This window comes from Centruroides vittatus, unplaced genomic scaffold (assembly GCF_030686945.1).
Source record: "Centruroides vittatus isolate TY-2023 unplaced genomic scaffold, ASM3068694v2 scaffold_149, whole genome shotgun sequence".
Classification (NCBI taxonomy): domain Eukaryota; kingdom Metazoa; phylum Arthropoda; class Arachnida; order Scorpiones; family Buthidae; genus Centruroides; species Centruroides vittatus.
Genome location: NW_027122681.1, coordinates 2638885 through 2662506, shown reverse-complemented (window position 1 = coordinate 2662506; position 23622 = coordinate 2638885). Strand labels below are relative to the sequence as shown.

Here is a 23622-nt window from a genome sequence, read left to right as displayed (position 1 = left end):
GGCGGGTCGACACATTTATAGAAGAAACGCACTTAGAAGTACGATAATGGTCCAGGCAAAGGGAAGTGACGGATATGTTGGTTTTAGGAAAACGTTTTCACAACCTTCTCTTTTTAAATATGTATCTTTTAAAATTATTGATTTATACATACAATGTCGGAGACATAACATGGATTTTTATGTTATTTTTATATTTTGACGTTATTAAAGTAACGTAAGTCATTTTAATAGTATTATTGTATGGTGAATTATTATAGCATTATCGTAGCCCTTTTTTAAATATTGATTTTATCACACGGTGGCGATAAACCTGCCGACGAGGGACCAAATGGTCCGAAACACAAACAAAGTGTGTAAATTGTGTAAAGGTAAAACAGGCAAACAATAAAGATTTTTCCTTTTTTCTCTGGATATGTTTTCTTATTTTGCAGGACTTGGACACCAGTATAATAAGTCCTAGTAGACATTTAAATTATAAAATTGTATAATAAGGACACAAAGGCTTAAGAATAAATGATAATTTAATTTATTACTTAACTTAATTTTTATCAATTTTATTAAGTAAAGAACTTTCCTTCTGTTAAAATATTTTAAAATTCAATTCTAAATTGAAGAAATATAAAATAAAAATAATACTGTAGATCCCCTATAATACGGGTTCGTATAACACGGCAAAAAAATTGCGAACATGTTCGTATAACATGCTAAAAGAGACTCGTAAAATGCCGTAAAATGTCATCGCAGACTCGTGTCATGACAGGATTGGTCGAATCTGGGCCAATAGCAGACATTGCACAAACCATTGAGTTTAAACGAGCAGCAGACCTACTAAAAACCATTTATTACTTAACGGCCATAAAAATTATATTTATATTAATGACGTCTCCAAAGTTCAGCAAATTTTTTGCAGAAAAATAACTTATCGGGAAACACACGCCTGCCGTTCGACGAGCCGCTCTGCGACTAAAACAAGCTTAAGCAATGGCATCGTCGAACGGTGTGCACTCGGTAAGTAATCCTACAACTTTTTGTTTATAGCATAGTTTATATGGATTATTCCCAAAAAATTATAAGCGATTTGGAAATGTTGAGTCAAACTAGTCTAGAATCGATTAATTTTACGGAAGAAAACCTTTCAAACAGCCGTAGCCCCTAAACTGCACACGTGCCGGGCTGTGATTGGCTCGTGTATTTAAGCGACTCGTACAACACGGACTTGTATCTACCGTGTTATAGGGGGGTCTACTGTATTTAAAGACATAAAATTCACTACAATCTTTTTTTGTAATTTAATGATGATGTAATAACTTAAAAATATGAAATACTAAAAAAATTTTATTACCTGAGGCCACGATAAACCATGATAAAAATAATATTTCATCTGATAATTTTCTGGTAAACATAGTAAATTGCAATGCTGCATATTCATAAGATCCTCTGGCTAAATTAAAAAAATAATAATAATTAATAAGTGTTATATTATATTACTCATTTAACATAATAAACTTCTAAGTATATTATACACAACAAGATGACCAATAAAGGCCAGGTTACTATTTGAGAGATCCAAAATCAAGAATGGGAATCCCTTAATTAAGTCATTCCTGAAAATCTGACCCGGTGTCGATATCTACCCTTGGAGTCAATCGGAAATTAGACAGGTAGATTGAAAATGGGGCCAGAAAAGTAAAGCAAAAGACACTAATAACTACTGCGAGGTTAAACTGTGTCAAATTACTGTTAGTGTCGAGGCACATCATTCCAAAACTCCATCTTATAAACTTCAACATCTTCCCAATTCCTCATTGAAATTATAATTCCATTCTACACATTGGTCTATAAATGAATGTTAACACTGTCAAATTTCAAGTTTTAAAAGATTTTATTATATACCGAGAATTAAGCAAAAATGGACAAGATGCACTTTGGAACAATGCATCTCGAATACAAGGTCAAACAAGCACTTGAAATTAATTCAAAAAGTGTTCCAAGATCAAGAATGATCAAGAAGAAATAATCAAAGCAATTTACAAAAAAAAAAAAATTAAAAAATTATTATTATTATTATTATTAACCGTCACCTTCTCTCCACGGGGAATTTCCAAAAATCCCTTCTTAGTGTGCATTCTCATGGCATGCATATCCTAACTATGTACCAAATTTCAACTTTCAATTCCTAACCGTTTGGGTTCTGCTCCTATTATTATCATCACACCATCTCAATTATAAGATGTAGGATGCCGATATACATGCAATTATAGTAGGACTTCAAGTGTACTTTTAGGGACAACAAGTAACATATGTTTGCCTATTAACTAATTAACTCTATCATCCATAAACTACACATTCTAATTAGGATGGGTAAGGTTAACAAAAAAAAAAAAAACCACACGGTTATAATTATTTTATTAAAAGAAATGAATTTAAAATTATATACTGCATTTAATAACATTGATATTTTTAGTCAGTCAATTTTCTGGCGACGTCAGCACATGATCTGTATTAATCGTAAATGCCATTTGCAATACTTTTAATCCTCATTATCCAGTACGTACATTAGACTGTACGGTGCACGTGTTTATAAAACTACCGGTGTATTGAAAATAAAATTTGAAAAATGTGAAAAACTAATTTAAAAGAATCTGGCTCTGGAGAATAAAATGCATAATTAATTTTACATTAAAATTTAAAAAATTGCACTAAGGTCATATAATATTTATAAATTGGAAGGAGTGAGAGGAGAAGGATCTTTGGAAGATTTAGAGAAAATGAATAAAAACAGAACAGATGTAGTTTCAATTGAAGACACACCGGAATCAACATGGGAAAAAATGTAACTTGTGAGCGTTAAAAATATATTAAATTTTATTTTCCTTTTGTAATATAACTTTTCCAAAACGAGAGTCTTGAAATTTCCACCTGGTATTTTGGAGAGATGGTGTTACCAGAGACCACATTTGATCTCCAAGGATTAAACTTTTAACTAAAGTAGGGTACACAGTTTACAGACAAACTCTTATCTATGTTAAGAAAAACATTATTATGTTTAACATACTTGTCATGGTAGGCCAAATCTTGCAGAGATACCGGAGACGACACACACTCTCTACAACAGCAGAGCTTCCGCTTTCGGTACAAGTTAAGGCAATAGTAACCCGTTTTTTTAATTACTTAGGGCTAATTAGGCGAAATGTGACGAGTGGCGGTGGTTGTGGGGCAATATGGGGTGGAAAGGACAATTTGAAGTGAACCAGTGAGCCTATCCATCTTTCAATACTCACCTTGATCTCTGCTCTGCATGTATTCATGTGCTTTAGTGCTTGCTATCATACACCTCAGCATACAAGCGGGGCAAGCCTCCCACCTGAACGCTGAGGATATAGGGTGTGGGGCAAGCTTCCCACACCCTATATAACATCAAATACTCCACAGTTTGGGCTAAACAGAAACACAAAGTACCCTTTCCCACCATCACACTTCACATTTCATCTAATTACCCCAAATTAAAAAACAGTTCACCTTCCCAAGTTTTTGAATCAGACCCTTATGGCAGTCATAAGCTGCCAAGTGTAAATAGAGCAAACTATGCTACATTAAACGACTTTTCCTACCATTATAAATCAATATTAGCTCCATTTCTTATAAACTAAGTTATTTACTAAAATGATAAAGTTTCGCGGCAATCGTACCCACGTGAGCATCTTAACTAAGCAAGCATGGGTTTTATATACGGCATTTCTAAATAATCTTACCTTCGCACACCTTATGTTCATGTTTTTCCTATTGATGTTTTAATCACAAAAATATAAATCACAAAATTCGCTTGTTCTTGATCAAATTTCTCTTAAAATACCGAAATTTAACAAAAGACTAAAGTCACGCCGATCAAGTGCATCGAGCGACCCCTGCCGATTAAAAACAGAGTAACATTTTAATTATTTTTCAAAATTATGATTTAAAATTGTTTAATTGTATTTTAAAATTATAAAATTTAAATTAGAAATATTTAAAATTATTAATAATAATCGAATTTGTTTGTTTTTAAAAATATACCGAATTTATGAAAAGTTGCGCAGACATTCTTCCCGTTTTTTGACTCTCCACTCTGTGTGAACACTAACGGGGCCCTTTTTCGGGCCTGTCGCGACCTGGCAGAACCCAAAACGGGTTTATAAAATGGCCTTCTTATTATCCACGGAGCGAAAAGAGTTTTAAAAAATCTCCGGCCTTCGCCCGTCATTACGCGGCCATTTAAATTATTTGTAACTTTTAACAAGCCGAAGTTATTTGTGGCTAAACTCAAGAAATATAAAGTAGATAAAGTGATTGTTCCTTGTGTGACACCAGCAATGTATTATGGCAATATGGCCGACCACAATTTTATCTATATTGCGTTAAGGCCTGATCCACAATGGAGTCTGTTTGGTTTGCTTTATATTTGTATACGGCGATCTACTGATCTTTAATTACATGTAAAGTGTGAGAAAGGTTGCATTACATGTACAGTTTGAATGGCATTACTTTAATTACATGTACAGTTTGAGGGAGTTTTCGAAAAGTACATCTTTGTACAGTACACGAGAGAGGGTCGAGACATTGTCTACGTAGAATTTTAGTGGTAGTGGCACGCAAATTTCTTCTTATAAGCCTACATACTAGCCATCTCAATAAACTATTTTTTTAAAACTCTTTCCGCCCTGTAGGCACTAAGAGGGCCTCTATTAGAAGGCCCATTATGGGTTCGGCCAGGCCCACAATGGGGCGACCGGGTGGTGAGGGACGGGGCCCGACATATCCGAACGGACCATCCCCCCGAAAAATTCCTGGGGATTATTCGATCCTTTCGAATTCGATCCCGGGTCCCCAGAGCGGTAGGCTGCCACCTTAACCGCTCGGCCATCCGGCCGTCTCAATAAACTATTAGAAAATAATTACAGGACTTTAAAGTCATTTCTACAACGTTAGGGGGGTTTATTGTACACATAATTTAAGGGTTTGCCAGAAGTACTTCATTTTTATAGGCCTATTTGTGTATAGGCCTATAAAATGAAGTACTTCTGGCAAACCCTTAAATTTTCAGAACGTGTTTTTGAATTCTGTCACATGAGAGCGTATGTCTTGGTAGCCATTAAGATACTACTAGTTGTTAATGTAGGTCTACAATTGTTAGTTTTTCATTGGCGACATGCCTTATAATACTAGTTCAGATAAATATTATGTAGTGTTCAGTTGCCATAATAGCCAGACAGTTCTTTATAAGTAGTTTGAAGCTGTATGCGATGTACACGAAAACATGATGATCGAGATTCGGTACAATTGCAGATATGAATGATGCTGTTGTGACTTTAACAGAGCTGTAGAGTTGATGTCCACAAGAGCATCCCGTTTCCAGGTGGTACCACCACCATCCCTTGCTGTACCTGCGTGGCCGTACCAGCAAGTCCCACCGATTATATTGTAACGCCACTCTCTATGCCACCCACGCAACCTTATGCACCATACTCATAAAGGTCACACGAGTAGTTTAAAGTGCTATGCACTCACACCAGTAGTTTAAAGTGCTATGCACTTACAGGTATAATACCTTGTGTACAGCCCCAGGTACTAAATGCTATGCATTCCATATAATGGATTAAAATTGCAGAAGAAAATTTATGGACATCATTGCTGCAGAACCAAGTGCCTTCCCCGAGCAGGAGGGAACACCATATAAAAACCTATAATATAATATAATTATATAAACCTATATACAATTAAAACCTATATATATATTATCAAAACCTTGTATGTATAAAACCAGTATATCTAGGTTAAAACCATGTATATCTAAATCTAAATACCATAAAAACCAGTGCGCCCAGACCTACACCATAAAACCTAAGTAACACCATATATATATAAAACTCTTATATAACTATACCTGTATATATAAATAAATCTTAAAATACTATACAATAAGATATAGTAGAGCTCTATAAAAGTCTTAATCGACCATAATTTTCTGTAATTTAATATAAAATTTGCTTGAGCTTTTCTGTAGATCAGAAATGACAGCAACACAGACTCGAGTGGGGCACAAATGTGGGGGTACCACATTTGTGGCCCCCACTTTAAAGTCATAAAAGTACGTAAATAACGTTAATAAAAGCAAACGGAAGCAAGTTTTGGCCATTTATAGAGAGAAATTTTAACAATTATCGTGACTTCTGCATAAAATTCTAAAATTTTGGGCCTAAGGGGCGGCTATCTAAACCAGAAGGCAGGTTCTCATCTACCAGAAGCTCGTTTGAAATGATAAAAAAGGGAAAGGAAAAGCTTATATAGTTAATTTTTTATGCTTTCTAAATTTACAAAATGATATTCTATGCTTAAAATAGGTTATATAAGGGGTGTGTGAAATCTACGTCAATGATTATATAAGCGATAGTTGTTGGCACGTTAAGTCTGGTTACTTGCAATTAACAGATGTGTGGGGAGCACCGATTTTATTCAGTGAATTTGAAGCTTAATAACTCCTGTGCTTTTGGTCGAAAATTTCTGAAATTTTGCAGTCCGGTTTGCGTGTTAGGGGGAAATGTTTCTAGAAATTTTTAGGAAAATCGGACCGTTGGTTCGGGAGATATGGCCCCCCAATTCCTTAATATTTTCCAGCCCAATTTGAAGACTTATGAAGGTTAAATAATCAGAATAATAAACGGCTATGAAAGTTATTGTTTATTATTTTATCAAGTGTTTATTAAATAGAGAGGAATAAATAAATGGTTTTTCACAAATTTTTCTTATTTTCGTTTCAGTAAAATAATCCAACCCTCAAAGTAAAAATATATTTACGTTTTTTTTTCTTGGTTTCTTTAATAAAATTTGACTATAACAAAATGGAGGTAAGTAAACGTAAAAATAAAACCGGGAGGAAAGATGTGGGGTGAAGTCACTGGGATTAGAAGTGAGGTCACTGCTGCAGAACCAAGTGCCTTCCCCGAGCAGGAGGGGACACTATATAAAAACCTATAATAAAACTTATATAAACCTATATACAATTAAAATCTATATATATTATTAAAACCTTGTATGTATAAAACCAGTATACCTAGGTTAAAACCATGTATATCTAAATCTATATACCAGGGGTGGCCAACTTTTGTGCACATAAGATCTACTTTTTATCGTAAAAATGTGTCGCGATCGACTTGTTGTCATAGGCATAGTCTAAATGGGGAGGGGGAAGTGTGAAATACATACTATGTTTATACACTGTTTCAGTACAAAGTGCACTCATTGCTTATGAGTCGAGTCATAACTGCATGCAGGGCCGGATTTACCAATCCAGGGGCCCTGGAAACAAATTCGGTAGGGGCCCCCGTTTAAGAGTAGGCAAATTTGATGATTTAGAAAATTTACACAAAATACTGTACTTTCAACTAGATTTCAACTATGAAGTTGTAAATTTCATTTAAAAATAAGGTTATTGTAAACATAAGTATATTTTATTGTGTAAAACTAATTATTTTAATTTAATTGAAAAATACCTATGTAAAATTTTTTCCCGAAATTTTCTGATGTTTCTTAGGTTTTTCTCCGGGTTTGGTTTTCTTTGCCTGTGGCTCTCATGATTAGGCCACACTAGGCTGTCGCAGTAAGAGGGGGAAAAAAATAATGTTTAAACATAGTTTTGTGGGGGCCCTGGGCACCGGCCCTAAATGTCCCTATGTAAATCCGGCCCTGACTGCATGCATACAGTTGCATTCGGTTACAAATATAATACATTAAGTCAAGACATCGCTAGCGATCGACCAAAATTGGCTTTGCGATCGACCGGTCGATCGCGATCGACTTGTTGGCCACCCCTGCTATATACCATAAAAACCAGTGCGCCCAGACCTACACCATAAAACCTAAGTAGAACCTTAAATATATATATATATATATATATATAACTCTTATACAACTAAACCTGTATATATAAATAAATCTTAAAGTACTATACAATAAGATATAGTAGAGCTCCATAACTAACTTAACTAACAAGTAAGTTAAAAAACGTCATACTATACACCAGGGTGGCCAACAAGTCGATCGCGATCGACCGGTCGATCGCGAAGCCAATTTTGGTCGATCGCTCGCGATGTCTTTACTTTATTTGTTACACTTGTAACCGAACGCAACGCCTGAACGTAACACGCAAACGCAACAGTATGCATGCAGTTATGGGTCGACTCGTAGAAAAACACAGCCATTTAGCTTGAATATTTGGTATTGTCATACGGTAGCTTCTTTTCTTTAGTACATGTATTAACGATATCATTACTATTTCTCCCATTATTATTAAGGTAATAAAATAAATTCCAAATCTGTCTTTATCTGTAACTCATTTGAATGAATAAATATTGTTAATAATTACTCATGTTATTTTAATTCCCCTGGATGTGAGTTTTTTGGCCCGTTAAATAATTATGTTGTCTTTTACGTAAGTAGATATACAGGATGTTTCAGTACGACGTGCACTCCCGCGATTGATAGATTAAGAAAGAATAAATCTAAAAATCTTATATCATTCTTCCATGATAAATTTTCCTGGCCCACAAAAAATCGCGAAAGAAATCTTAAAAATCAAATTATCAGCCATAGTGTACTTTTTCATCTCTACGAACACATAGTACCATAACTTAGCCTATACATTGCAATTGATTAAAAAAAATTAAATTATATTTTGAGTTACTAAAAATCTATCTTGAAAGATTTTTTTAGGTACCGCCTGTACGGAATGAACTGGTAGCTGCAAATATTAAAAGTTGGGTCTGGAAGATTATTTTTTTATGAGCTCTATATCTCGAAAACTTAATAAGTGATTTAAAAAATAGAAAAAGAGTTTTGAATATATTTTGCTTATCTGCCCATAGCTCGCGGGAGTGCACCTCGTACTGAAATACAGTGTATAAACATAGTATGTATTACACACCTCCCCCTCTCCACTTAGACTATGCCTATAACAAATAGATCGCGACACATTTTTAAGATAAAAAGTAGATCTTATGTACACAAAAGTTGGCCACTCCTGCTATACACAATACATCCATATACCATAAAATCAATATATATGAGCCCTTAAAATCATCCTAGGTTTTAACATAACTTGTATAACCTTATATATATTGTCAATTCTTTAGTTCCGCAGTTCCCGTGTTTCTTGCAGTATCTTAATGGCCTAGTCATAGATAATTTGGAATAAATTAGAATTTCGGGCCCCGAGGTCTCAAAATTGGAAGAAAAATGAAACAACTTTGCCGTTGCAATTGTATATCATAATTTTACATCTACAGAAACTAGACGTTTTTAGTTTATGACGTAAAATTACGTAAAAAGGGCCCCCAATCGTCCGTGCCTAGAGGGCCCGGAAGGTCTTAATCGACCATAATTTTCTGTAATTTAATATAAAATTTGCTTGAGCTTTTCTGTAGATCAGGAATGACAGCAACACAGACTCGAGTGGGGCACAAATGTGGTACCCCCACATTTGTGCCCCACTCTAAAGTCATAAAAGTACGTAAATAACGTTAATAAAAGCAAACAAAAGCAAGTTTTGGCCATTTATAGAGAGAAATTTAAACAATTATCGTGACTTCTGCATAAAATTCTAAAATTTCGGGCCTTGAGGGGCAGCGATCTAAACTAGAAGGCAGGTTCCCATCTACCTGAATCTCGTTTGAAATGATAAAAAATTAGGAAAATTAAAAGCTTATATAGTTAATTTATACTTTCTAAATTTACAAAAGGATTAGCAGTGCGGTCAGTAGTATTAGCAGTAGGTTGAATAGATTAACAGTGGGTTAGTAGGATTATCAGTAGGATCGGTAAGTCACTTTAGTTGATTTTACTTTTTCTAATGACAGTTGAAAAAGTGAAAATATTGTCTTAAATCAAGCCTCTGTAGGTATCCTACGGAAGCATGTAAAGCTTTAGGTGATGTAGTATATGATACTAGTTCGAGAAGAAAGTGTTTTGGATCGAATTTATTTATTTATTTTACTCATTTCAAAAAGGCAGGAGCGTAGCAAACTGCTTTCTTCACCTCGTCCTAAAACCACACAAAACATACGAATACAAAAAAGCAACAAAATACAAATACGATACACTATTAAAATGCACACAATTAATTAATAAATGAACACTAAATATTATCAAAATCAAACAAATTACTTAATTTCGAAATATCTCGCAGGTAGCCGAATGTCGTGGGTTCGTGCCTCACTAAATTGGTTTTTTCACCCGTTTAACACTTAAATAGGGACCAATTTCGCGTAGAAAGTCCTTCCGGGAGACACCCCTATTGGCAGATGGCTCAAGTGTCACGTTGCCTTAACCCATCCTATAAGCCTGTCGCGGGTTCGCATCTGGAGTTTTTCCGGGTTTTTTTTCGTGTGTAACCTAGATAAGGGCCAGTTTTCCATATTGAAAGTCCTTTGGGGGTACCCCCTTCGGCATATTGTCCACGCGTTGCTCACCCCATCAATCAGTTCTTTGTGATTCTCTGCGTGGTTACTTAGCACAGTTCTATTGATAAATTTTAATAATTTGTAATAATAAACCTCCTTTCTGGCGCATTATTATGTATATTTTTCGTTTATTTCAAAATGTTCAATAGCGTATATTTTATTGTTCTTGTCACGTCTCATTCGATGGAAATGTCGAGAGAAACACGACAAAATTTAGGTCAATAAACAGTTATTGTAAACCAGGTGTTTCTAACGGCGATGACTTATCGAGTAATGAACAATTCTACGAATAATTAATAAAATACTTTATTTTAATTATATGACGCGATTCGGCGGCCACCTCTATATGGCGGCCATGTTTTTAGCTTTGGTTTATTTTCTTAGGCCACGAGAACGTGGGTAATCTGACGAGGGGGTATAGGTCTTTCATGGGAAACTTCGCCCTATTTAGGTAAAGAAAGGTGAAGAAAATCCACGTTACAACTCTTTGGCCAAGAGCAAACCCGCGATCAACTGTTTAGTACCAAAATTGCGCATAGGGCCTCAAAGTAACATACCGGTAACATCCGCTACTGGGTCGTTTTTTTTGGAGGTTTAACTGTATCAGTGCACGAAGTCTGACAAAGGTCTTTCACAACCTTTTTGAGGCCCCGGTGTATAAAAAAATGCAAAACAGCATTAAAAATTGTATTATATTCCTTAATTAATGACGTTTGATCAAAAACAAAGGGTGTTTTTTCTTAATATACAAGAGGTGCAACGGCACGAATCATTCGTAACAAACGTTTTTTGAGGCCCCTAGGAATGCAGGCCCTTATTTCCCCCTATACATAAAGGGTTCCTTTAAGAGCTAGTGCCATTGTTGAGCAAAAACACGTCATCTAAGGTTCCATATACTGCGAAATTTCTACTAAATGAAAAACTGCGAGACAAAGAGAGTGGATCCTTTCATGCTTTTTCATTGTCAATCGCCCTTTTTTCGGGTAGTAAAAAGTCATTCGTGGCGCGTAAGGAACCACAATTCAAATCCTCCCCATCCCCAAATCCGATAAACGTAACCAAATGTAGAATTTATCGTGATCTGTAGTGACGTTTGTGGTAGGGTGGTTCCCCCCATCATCTTCCTATCCCAGTCTTTGGGGACTTTGTATTTGTACCCATCATAGGTTTGTACCCATCATACACCATAGGTTTGTATTTGTACCCATCAGACCCACTATTGGACAACAGGATGGTGATGGATGGGAGGGACATTCCCATGAAAAATTGATTGTCCAGATTCACTCCTGGATCCATTCCTAATTTCCTCTGAAAAAAAAATCTTTCTAAAATTGAGACGGATTGACGGGATAAGACAATGCGAGGGTGGTCTGCTAAGGATCATGGCTCCCGGGAGGACTTTCTATAGGAAACTGGCCCCTGTTTGCTGTTACGAACGTGAATAAAACCCGGGAAACTGCATGTGGCCGGCTGGTCGGCGAGGCGCGAATCCGCGACCAATTACCAGGGTTAAATGCTAAAAAGCAGGTGCGTATTAAATTCGAAACGATACTGCGTATATATATATTTTTTGTTAAGAGAAAATAAAATATTGCAGTAATAAATATTGTGATTAAATTGTTTTACAATTTAATCACAATATTTATTACTGCAATATTTTATTTTCTCTTAACAAAAAAAAAAAACAATAAAAGTCTTGTACACTTCGTAACAAGTCAAGTCATAAATTCGAACATAAAAAAACAGTAGAAAATTGCGTCACCTATTGCGTCACCTATTGCGTCACACAAGCCTCGCCAGTGGCCGAGAGAATAAAGCACTTCACACTGGTAGCTAGTCGCAGGTTCGCGCCTAGTTAACGTGGAGTTTTTCGGTTTTTTCACGTTTGTAACACCTAAATAGGGGCCAATTTCCCATAGAAAGTTCTCCCCCATCGGTAGGTCACCCACGTGTCGCGTTGTCTACGAACGAAACCAAACTGTGCTTAAACAAGCGAGAAATCGCATGCAACCGCCTCGTAAACCCATTGAATTTTTACAATTTTCTTTAATTTAATAAATTTATAAACAATTCTAAACATTTTTTTCTGTTAAATAAACGAAGATTCACGCCCGACATCCGAACACCATATTTAATTTCGAATTTTCGTAAAAAAAATGATAATAAATTTAGTCGAAAACAAAGAAATAAAGCCATGTAATAAATTAAAATGCTATTTTTTAAATTAATAATTTAAAAACGCGCACGAATAGGTTATAAAATCGAATTCCACTCGAACAAATCAAACCATCTGTTTAAATTCTTCACGTTCAGACACCGCAACTGCAGTTATAACTAACAGCTTTCATTGATTTCACAACATATTTGCCATATAAAATTTAAATTAGTTGTTTAATGAGGAACATCTGTAGAATATATCATAAATATATATACGGCGAAGCGTCGATAATCTGGATTAATTGGGCCCGAACCTCCATACAGATTTTAGAATTCACCAGGGTAAACACCAAATTCGAGTTCAGGTGTTCGGAGTACGGGCCTGTACTTCACAAAGAGTGCAGGAATACTTACAAATTCAGGCTTTTTGAAGGCTCCAGATTGCTTTGACGTCCGGATTTTCGAGCTTTACGTGTATATATATACATGTGTTAGGTGGCACGTATATCATATTACTAGTGAGGTGTAGCCGATTAACATGTACTTCAACGTTGCGCTTAGGTAAGGCTCGGTTTCTTTGTTCTCCCTTCGTTCTAGCTTATTTAATTCTAGATTTTTCTCCGAATTGCGAAAATATAATCGATTTAAAATATTATAGACAAGTTTTTCTATAATTTACAGCTTGGCTTTGGGCGTATTCTTCGTCTCCGCTCACGAAATCGAAGAGTTGTTCAGCTTGATCGACGGAGATTATCTCCAAGAATTAGTGAGAAATGCCGAATTAGAGGTCCAAAAACTACGCGAAATTGAAAGCAAAGGTAAAATTATACAGTTTATATATTTATAATGTTAAATACACAGTTGTTAGGTTATTGTTTTATTTAAATAATAGAGAATTTGTCTCGCTCGGATTGAGATTTTATTAGAATTATTGGGATACGCAAGAGCGAGGACAAATTGATTTTAATAAGTTATATTTATTATTATTATATCTAAATCTGAGAATTTTAATTAAGATTAATGTCGTATTTTCTTATTAGTTTAGGATTTATAATTTTAATTTCGGATCTCCACCTTGCGGATGTAAGAGGTGTCAGCCCACCGCTCTCGAGGACCCAAGGTGGAAATCGGGCAATCTAAATAATCCTAGAGGTATTTTGGGGCGTCAATTCGGGATACCTCGGGGCCCTCTCTCTCATCACTCTATTGTTGTCCTGGCCGGACCCGAGATGGGGTGTTGAGGGAACGGGGATTCTATTACAATAATATATCGGGTTTCGTCCCCCACGTCTTGGCAGATCGTCCATGTGTCGGGTTGCCTTAATCTATATTCCAATCCTGCCGCTCTGGGTAACTGGAATCGACACCAAGAGAGCAACCCATAGAATTTTTCATGGGCAATACTTTTTTTCCACTAAGAAAGCTTTTTAATCACGCTCATTGTAGGTTCGAATAGGCCTACTGTGGGGCAGGCGGGTGGTAAGCGGTGGTGGCGACATATCCGGGATAAAAGCTTGGGTTTTTAGAGCTTCCAGATTTGATCCTGACTCCCCAAAGCGACACACAGTAAGACAATATCCTGAGGCTCCTGTCCTATATACTTGAACGTGGCTTAATGCTTTAATCGCCTCGACCATCCGAGACGATTCCTCCCAGAACTTTGGAAAGGTGGCCATATTTAGCTGTTAAACACGAGAAAAATACCCTTAAAACTCCGCGTGACCAGCCCGTTGGTCAGAAGCGAACCCGGGTTCTCTTCTGCTAATGCTCAATGTTTTCTCCGTTCGGCCACTGGTGGGCCCGACGATTCCCCATTAAAAATTATATTGAAATTGATGTATTTTATGGATCTATGAATATTAGGAATAATATATATATATACATTTTTGACTATATTAATAAACAAATTAATTAAGAATGACGTGTTGCAACGTGGTTAAATATAGTAATTAATTAATTTTTAATTGTCTACTTGGACGTTACTCATTAATAGGACTTTATACTGGGCTAACATGCTCCTCATCAGCAATATTACTAATAACCACTAAAAATAATTAAATAAATAAGATATTGTGTATAATAAATTCCCGACAATGAAATACTCTTTAAAACACTTACAATACTTACTGTTTGCTTTTTGTAAACGTCACTGGATGACGTTTACAAAAAGCAAACAGTGCAAATGATCTTACAACATTATCTTTGATGTTGTAAGGTAACGGTGAATGGAATTTCCATGGAATTTCCATTTAATTTCTAATTAAAAATTATTGGTTGATATTGTCTTATTAAGTACTATAATAAAGTGCTATTAATGAGTAACGTCCGTGTAGAAAATTAAAAATTAATTAGCAGTGAGGACTGTAAGGCATTTATAATTAAATAGTAATGTACATTTTGTTAGATTTGCTTCATTACATTCCTTTAATTAATTGACTTTATTTTTCGTAAAAATAAGTGAATTATAACGGAATATTTAGTATATAATGGTATCGAATTTACTGTATTAATTTGGGAATTAATATCTAAAATATTAGATAACAGCATTAAAATTTTTGTATTCTTCTCTCACCGTTGACAACCAAAAAACACAAATCTTCACTTAATTAGATTATATAACACGGGATTAGGTAACAGGCCTGAAGGCCCAAGCATTAGGAGTCAACCTAACGCTCTGGAGTATCCGAAATCGATCTGGACAGTCGGAAATGCCTTGGAATTTTTCGTCCCTTGTTCCTCCTCATCCGGCCGTCCCGTTGTGGGTCTGGCTGAACCCAAACTTATCTTGGGTTCAGCCAGGCTAAGTGGGTAAAACCATTGAACACTGATAGCTGGTCGTGTGTTTGCACCTGGCAATGTAGAGTTCTCCGGGTTTTCTTCTTGTTAGTAACACCGAAATAGTGGTCAGTTTCCCGTAAGAGATCTGACGGGAAGCATCCCCTGGGTAGATGGCCTCTTGTGTCGCGTTGCCTTAGAAAAGATAACTGAAAGAGCCTTTTAATCAAGCCTATTCATCGTCGTCAGTTCGGCCCAGCCACAACAACGAGACCGAGTGATCGGGGACAGGGATGGATCATTCCTGTAATTTTTCGACTGCCCAGATCGATTCAGGGTTCTCTAGAGTGGTAGGCTTACACCCAAATTTTTTTTAAAACTATTTCTTCCTTGTGGGCACTAAGAGGGCCTCTTTTAGCAAGCCCACTACGGTTCGGCCACAACGGGACGGCCGAGTGGTGAAGGACGGGGCCGGACAATTCCTGGGGATTTGGGCCATTCAACGATCTAGGGGTGGATTTAAGGGACGTACACCCCTTCTAGTTGCTTTCCCGAGTGAAAATTTTTGCAAGGCACATTGCTGCAGCTTTCAAATTTAAATTTGAAAGTAAATATCTGTTATTAATTTAAACGTGAAATAAATACAATTAACTCAATAATTACATTTTACTTAACCATTTACGCTAATAAAAATCAATTTAATTACGTTTCTAATTTGAATTATTGCTAATTTTAAATGCATTTAATAATAAATTCGTGTTTAAATAAGTGTCTTTTAATTGAGTGTGACGTCAAATTTTCATTTATTTGCTTAAAAAAACGAAAAAATAAGCTGGTTAATTCTCTATCAAATATGTTTATAATGTATATTTAACCACTCGAAACCTTATAATTATAATTAATTTAAATTCCTTCATTACACGGTTCGATGACTTGATATTAAATAAACATTTTTTCTATGAAATGAGTTCAACTGGAAGAGAAATTTAATCTCAAACGGAGTTTGAACACCTCCAATTTGCACCCTTTCAGCTTGATTTTTAATTATAAATATATTGTTTAGTGCATAATAATAGGCTTATTCATAATCTTAATGATTTATTTATAAACTGTGCTTAATAATAATCAGTAATACCTTTAAAAATAATTCAACGTTTACGTGTAAAGTTATATTTAGATTCGTTACAAAATAATTGCGTGTGGCACCTCAGAAATAAAGAGAGAAAGGGAGGACCGAGCCTCCGTGGGCATTAAGAGGGCCTTTGACCAGGCCTACAAAGGAGGGGTCCGGACAGGATATACCCAAAGTCGCTCATACTTATCCGGTCCGTGAGGCCCGAAAAATATATCGAGGCCTCTTGTAGTAGTTAAATGACACCGCTAACCTCTCTGCGGTAGGGCCCGATTGCGTGCATTTGAACCCTAATGAAAGGAATGTTGCACAAGAATCGAATAATTAATGGTTTCCACTCAATTGTAAAATAATATAATGGAACATTTAAAATTAATTTTCTCGGTATTCGGCAAAAACAATTAAACAATGTTCGATGAACAAACAATACCTTTTAGATTTTACCTGTAATTAAAAAAAAATCAGACGAATAAAATGAACTTCGATTTGAATTCTTCAGTTTTAATTATTCGATACGTTCCTATCGTTAATATATTTTAATTACACGTAGTAAAGTTTCGATTATCCGGCCTTGAAGTAGAGGCCACACATTGCATACAACACCGTCTCCATTATCCAGCGTAATATACAATACACGCCACATCAATATGCGGTAGAGTCCCGACTATCCGGACTAGTAATGCGTTGGGCCGGATAATAGGGAATCATATGTTTAATTATTAAATGGAAATAAGTCGCGCCTGACCACGTGCAGTTTTCCGGGCTTTCTCGCGTGTCTAACACCTAAATATGGGCCCTTTCTTCAATAGGGGAGATCGCCCACGCGTTGTTTTGCCTCATTCCATCAACGGGTCCTCCAGGTTTTAACTTAATCAGTGTAATTTTTGATATAAATTCGAGAAATAATACGAACGAAATTGAGAATAAAAGAAATATTCGTTTCTATTAATGCCTTGCATGAATAATAAATCAGCATATCGAATAAATGTAGTGGTGTGTACAGCATATATTATCCAAATTAGAAATAACTAAATGTATAATTAGATATGTGTTTTATATCCTCGTCGAGTTAAAGTTTGGTTTATTTATATACGACAATGCGACACGTGGGCGATCTGCCGAAGAGGGACTTTCTATGATAAACTGGACCCTATTTAGGTGTTACTAACGAGAAGAAAACCCGGAAAACTCCGCGTGCCACCCTTTTGGAAAGGCGCGAACCCCCGACCACGCCAGTGTTCAGCGGTTTCATCCATTCGGAGTTTGATATCTCGTTCTTCATCACCCAGCCTAGCCGAACCCATAACGGGCTTCCTAAAAAGGTCTTCTTAGTGCCACAGGGCGGAAAGAATTTTAAAAAAGACCATGGTAAAAAGTAATTATAGTGTTAACAAAGTTACAATTTTCATGGTACGACGGTAGAATTTAAAACAACCTTCAGTACCTTGTAGGATCTTACATAAATATGGCAACACGGGTATACAGACACCTTATGCTATCCACAGACAGATTTATTTACTGATGTGGCAAATTGATACTCCAAATCTCACACACTCGAAGATGGTCCCACAAGTGCTCGATGGGCAACGAATGGGGGTGTTTGCTCCAAACACAATATTGGAGTTTAGTCACTAGACCGAGTGGAGAAACCACCGAACACTGGTAGTTTGTCGTGGTTTCGCGCCTCGCCAACGATTTTTTTATGAAAAATTGAACGTTATTTATGCCAGTTTCTCATACTTTCACAGTGTAAAGCATGCCGAATCTAATCTTTCTAGATTTTATCATATATAATTTGGATAGGGTCTACGTTTCTATCACTCTTTAATGATATTGACAGTACTTTTGATGTTTACATAATTACTTATTTATTTTCTATAATGCCGAGAGAAATATTTATGGATCTTACCTTTCAATTTCTTACAGCAAAATACTTGAATCCTTACGTTATTTCTGCCGAAGGAAGACATCAGTTAAAAACGTGTCCCGCATACCACTCTAACGATGTTCAAACCATGTTTGAAATAATGACACGTGATATAGTTGATAGGTAAATTCATGTATAAGTTAATTATTAATGAATAAATCATATAATAAGGTATAATATGCTATAGTCCGCGCCGCGAAAGAGTAGACACGAATCAGCCTGAGCTGGAAGGGGATGAAAGGGATCCTTCCAGCTCGAGCTGGTTCACGTCTACCCCAATTTCACATTAATGCTATTATTTTTTAAGATATGATTTAGATCCAACCGATATAAATCTACTACGGGAGTATCCTCTGAAGGATAACGAAATCACCAGGCAACTAAGTGAGAGATGTGTAGACATAAGACCAGTCGAATGCACCGATACAGAGTATCCTACAATCGATGGAAGTTGCAACCATTTAGACAGGCCAAACGAAGGAAGGACCTTCTCCTGTTTGGATCGCTTATTACCTCCCGATTATGCCGATGGTAAGAAAATGTGTAATTTAAGTGGTAAATTGAATAAGCTTCTAATGAATATTTTATATTCGAGGTGTCGATACCCCGAGAATTTGCAGGGAATGCCCTACGCCAGATCCGAGAAATATAACTTTAAATGTTCATAGAACTGCCATAAATGATGGCAGCCTTAGTTATCGTTACACGGCAATGGTTTCGATTTTCGGACAGTTCATCGATCACGACATGGAATTTACCTCGCAACCTACAACAGGTAGGCAAATATTTTAATTCGAAAAATGTCTGTTGACGCTTTATAGTGACCCCAGATTTAGCGACTCGCCATTAATAGTGTTGCCACCTTTTCTAAATTGTATTACATTCCAGTAAATACAGCGTATTAGTATCGATTTAACGACACAAAATGGCGGAAATCACGTGGAAATGGTGGAACAGCGCCCTCTTAGACGAAAACATGTCCTAACATCTAAAAAGAATTGTACATAAAAATACTCTATAAATAATTTCGAGAATGAATTAAATAGAAGAAATTACAATACGTTAAGTTGAATCTTCAACTGTCGCTTACCGTGTTCTCACGTTGCCAGTTCTGTTAAGCTTTTACGGGTTCGTATCTCGCTACGAACCGATTAGAATATTTCAGATTTAAATTAAATTATTTATAATTATTAAATTTAACAAAACATGAAGGCCTGTCTGCCTTCCTCCTACCAAAACACAAGTCAGAAATTATTTAGACTTAATATATGTCCCCTAAAGGTCACTATAGAGCGATTCTGCTGTATTTAATATTTCAAATAACATATTCAAAATTAATTTGCTGTTTAAATAGCAAATAATTCTGGGATCCAGTGTTGTGGTGATCCTCCTCTTCACGAAACTTGTTTTCCTATTGAAATTCCTCCGAACGATCCCGATTTTCCAGATATTACTTGCTTGAATTTTGTGCGCGATGCCCGATGTGAAACTTGTCGTTTGGGTAAATATTTTAAAATATTATTGTAAAATTTGAAAATATTATTCTGTTATTACTCTATTCACACATTAACGTTGGCAGGTTGGAGAGAACAGATGAATTCTTTAACTCCGGCAATCGATTGTTCTCAAGTGTACGATACAGAATTAGATCGATCTCTAGAACTAAGAACATCAGATGGAACTGGTAATTATAATAATTATTTTAATTTTCTTGTATTTTACCGAAATATCTTAATACAAATCGATCTTATCAATGTCAAAATATTCCGGAATCGAATCCAAGCGGATGAAAAGTTTAGTAATCTTTCGGGGTGTAGTCTATCCGGATAGGTTCTGCCCCGTTGTGGATCTGACAGAACCCATAATGAGCTTATTAAAAAGAGGATATGTTCGATTTCCCGCAAAAAGCTTCATCTAAAATAATATAGTAGAAGCCGACTTCTTCAGGGTAATCCTCAATACTCTTTCCATCCTGTGAGCACTTTTAGCAAGCTAATTATGGATTTGACCAGGCTCGCAATGAGGCAGCTAGGTGGTAAGAGAGGAGGCCGAACCCCCCAAAAAAATTCCTGGGATTTATCGACCCGTCTGGATTCGAACCCGGGTCCTCCGGGGTTGTTGACCGCTCATTTTTCTTACATTTGAATATCTCGAGTTTCCTCGATTGCATAATTAGTAACAACCCTGTATAGTATTTATTAATTTATTATTTTCTTTATTAACAGATGTATTTAATTATTTTTAAATATATTTATAAAGGTAAACTAGCATCTAGAATGACATCAGTCGGAGAGTTTCCACTGCCAGATTTGAATTTGAATTCCTCTAATCAATGCAACCCGCCCAGTCAATGCTTTAAAACAGGTATATACATATATTTATATGGTATTTTATAATAATTTTACTAGGTTTGTCTGTGGTAAAGTTTTAGGTAAATGTTAGGCGCATCAGGAAATTTTCCTGATATAAGAGACCCTCTTAATGTCGTCAAAGATAAGAGTACCCTACAAAACGTCCGTTATAAACATAAAATGCATAATGTAGATATGTAAGTCTGCTTTAAATTGAATATATAATAAGTTATTTTATTACTTAAGGCGATTTTAGGTCGAACCAAAACCTGGGTTTAGCAGCGATGCACATTACCTCCCTCAGATACCACAATAGAATCGCCGAAGAAATGAAAATAATTAACCCACAATGGACGGGAGAAACCTTATTTCGAGAAACAAGGTACATAGAATTTTACGTTAGATTTACCCTTGGTAGTCAAAATGGCGGCTCGTCTCTGATTCCAGTATACAGAAGAAAGGAAACAGTGGAGACGCACGTTCTAACCTAACCTAACCTATTCTAGATAATTTGGTAGGTAATAATTATGGTAATTTATTAAAATAGGTTAGGTTAGGTTAGAACGTGCGTCTCCACTGTTTCCTTTCTTCTGTATACTGGAATCAGAGACGAGCCGCCATTTTGACTATCAAGGGTAAATCTAACCAAATTTTATTGTGGTTTATATAACATTGCTTTATTAAAATTAAATTCAAATTTTACTTCCAGAAAACTTGTTATTTGTGTGTTTCAAAAAGTCGTCTATACCGAATTTCTTCCATTAATTGTTGGGCCGGATTTAGCGCGAATTTTAAATGATGGTGGATATTCTCGATATGATCCTTCAGTTCCTATGAAGTTAATAAATTCTTTCGCTGCTGCCGGTTATAGGCTTCATTCTATAGTACCCGATCCAATATTTCTGATTACCGAAGACGGAAGAAAGAGTGAAATACCGCTAAGAGATTCCTTCTTCAATGTGACTACCATACTCCAACGTGGGATCGAAGACATAATAAGAGGGGCAACTATACAAGCGGAAGAAAATTACGATGATTTATTAGTCCAGTCACTGACTACATTTATGTATAGAAGAAATACTTCGAGTTTAGGATTGGATCTTGCATCAATAAATATACAAAGAGGGAGAGAGCACGGCCTTCCTCCTTACATTCGATGGGTTCGTTACTTTCACGGATTCGCAATAGACACATTTTCAGATTTAATTACGTATGGTTTAATGGATAGTTCTATTGTAGAAAAATTACAGACAGTGTACCAGTGGTAAGTATGCGTATTGCTGGTAGACTTTCCACTACTAGTTAATTAATTATAATTGAATTGTTTCAGTGTGGAATGCATCGATCTTTTTACGGGTTTAACGTGCGAAAGACGTCAGAGATATTCAGTAGTTGGACCTACAGCAGCTCAGCTTATTGCACGACAATTTTATCGTTTAAAATTCGGAGCAAGACATTTTTACACACACACGAATTATTTAACATCAGGTATACCGATATTAATAGATAATTATATTATATAATACTTGTTTATTCTTCTTCAATTGATAATTTTTTCATAGTACTCATCGTGGGCACTAACCGTTTTAAATTTCATCAAAATCTATTCATTGGTGGTGGAAATATTAAGGGTTAAAGTTGGCACTTTAATAATACAATGGTGCTTCGAACTTAATTCGTTTCGGGTGGTCGTTCGAATTCCGGATCGAATTTAGGGTTCGAACTATAAGATACCCCTGTGTTTTCATATTTTAAATTATTTTTATATTCTGATACGTTTAAGAAAATTAATTATAAATATTAACTACGAAACTTCTTAAAATAGATCAGAGAGCAGCTATTGAAGAATATACCTCACTGAGTCATATATTTTGCTATGCCAATCGAATGGCTGAGATAGCAGAAACCCCATTTATAAGAGGGTAAGTAAATTTTCCTCATTTGATTCTTATTATTAATTAATTAATTAATATAAAAATTAAAAAAAAAAACATTTCAAAGGGCTTTCAAAGCTTCTCTGGGACTCCCGTTGAATTCCTTTTATTTTCTTCTGTCAAGAACCCTTTTTATCTTTTCCTCCCTGGTCTCCTTCACCTCCTCGGTTCTTAAATATTGTATCGACGTTGCAGATGCTTATAGCATTTATGATTAGCTGCCTGCCTGTCTGTCTGTCCTTCCTTAATCTCGAGAACAGTAACTCGTCCTGGAGAATGTGCAGGGACATTCTTTATCAGAAGGGCCTTTCTTTGACTTATTAAGGTGCTTCAGAAAAATGTTAACCCCAATATGGACTTGTAGTTCTCCATCACGTGCAAGAATTCAGGACTCAATTGTGTAGTTCTCGTATAAAGTAAAACCCTGCTGTACCCACGCAGTGACTGAATACCTTCTATATAACACGCTTTTGAAGCACCTTGTGTTATACGTAATGTTATCGAGTAACTTTGCAAGAATTTCATTGTTTATTATAAACAACACAACGATTTGTGAGTCATTTACACGGATGTATAAAGCGTAATTTATTCAATGTTACGTGTCTAAGAATAAAATATAAATAATTATAATATATTTTGTATTTATTTTTACAGAAGTCGTATCATACGATGCAGTGATCTCCCTCGGTTGGATCTTTCTGCATGGAAGGAGGATTAAAATTTAAGAAGAATTATCCAATTTTCTTTATGTTATTATTAAAAATTAATGATCAATTGTTATAAAAAATAGAAAATAATTTGTTCTACTGTTATAATAAATTATTTTTAAAAAAAAATAAAGTTTTTAACCACTGAA

The 23622-nt window shown here is 35.7% G+C and overlaps 2 protein-coding genes across 3 annotated transcripts in view; one reads left to right on the top strand and one right to left on the bottom strand.

Moving 5' to 3' along the window:
* vnc (GNAT family N-acetyltransferase vnc) overlaps positions 1–18587 on the bottom strand; it is a 24231-nt gene extending 5644 nt beyond the window's left edge. The window contains exons 1-2 of one of the 2 annotated variants that reach the window (XM_067284961.1): positions 18464–18587; positions 1343–1441 (exon numbers count right to left, since the gene is read on the bottom strand). In XM_067284961.1, the coding sequence (XP_067141062.1) occupies positions 1343–1429 (87 nt within the window). In that variant the 5' untranslated portion in view covers positions 1430–1441; positions 18464–18587. Of the gene's footprint in view, positions 1–1342; positions 1442–3752; positions 3906–18463 lie in introns of those variants that run through there. The other variant, XM_067284960.1, reaches the window with a different exon arrangement.
* LOC136987236 (peroxidase-like) lies at positions 12940–23622 on the top strand. The gene is made up of 13 exons (XM_067284932.1): positions 12940–13208; positions 13329–13465; positions 18481–18604; positions 18789–19012; positions 19077–19256; positions 19836–19982; positions 20061–20165; positions 20741–20845; positions 21079–21214; positions 21542–22096; positions 22163–22320; positions 22658–22754; positions 23421–23622. The coding sequence occupies exons 1-13, from the start codon at positions 13186–13188 to the stop codon at positions 23482–23484; spliced, it is 2055 nt and encodes a 684-aa protein (XP_067141033.1). The 5' UTR covers positions 12940–13185; the 3' UTR covers positions 23485–23622.

Bases quoted from the DNA above. Each gene is read 5' to 3' on its own strand.
- LOC136987236 (XM_067284932.1), top strand. From the start codon at position 13,186: ATGTACTTCAACGTTGCGCTTAG. The intron at 19,013-19,076 runs GTAAGAAAATGT...TTTATATTCGAG, and splicing joins ACCTCCCGATTATGCCGATG to GTGTCGATACCCCGAGAATT. The intron at 21,215-21,541 runs GTACATAGAATT...TTTTACTTCCAG, and splicing joins ACCTTATTTCGAGAAACAAG to AAAACTTGTTATTTGTGTGT.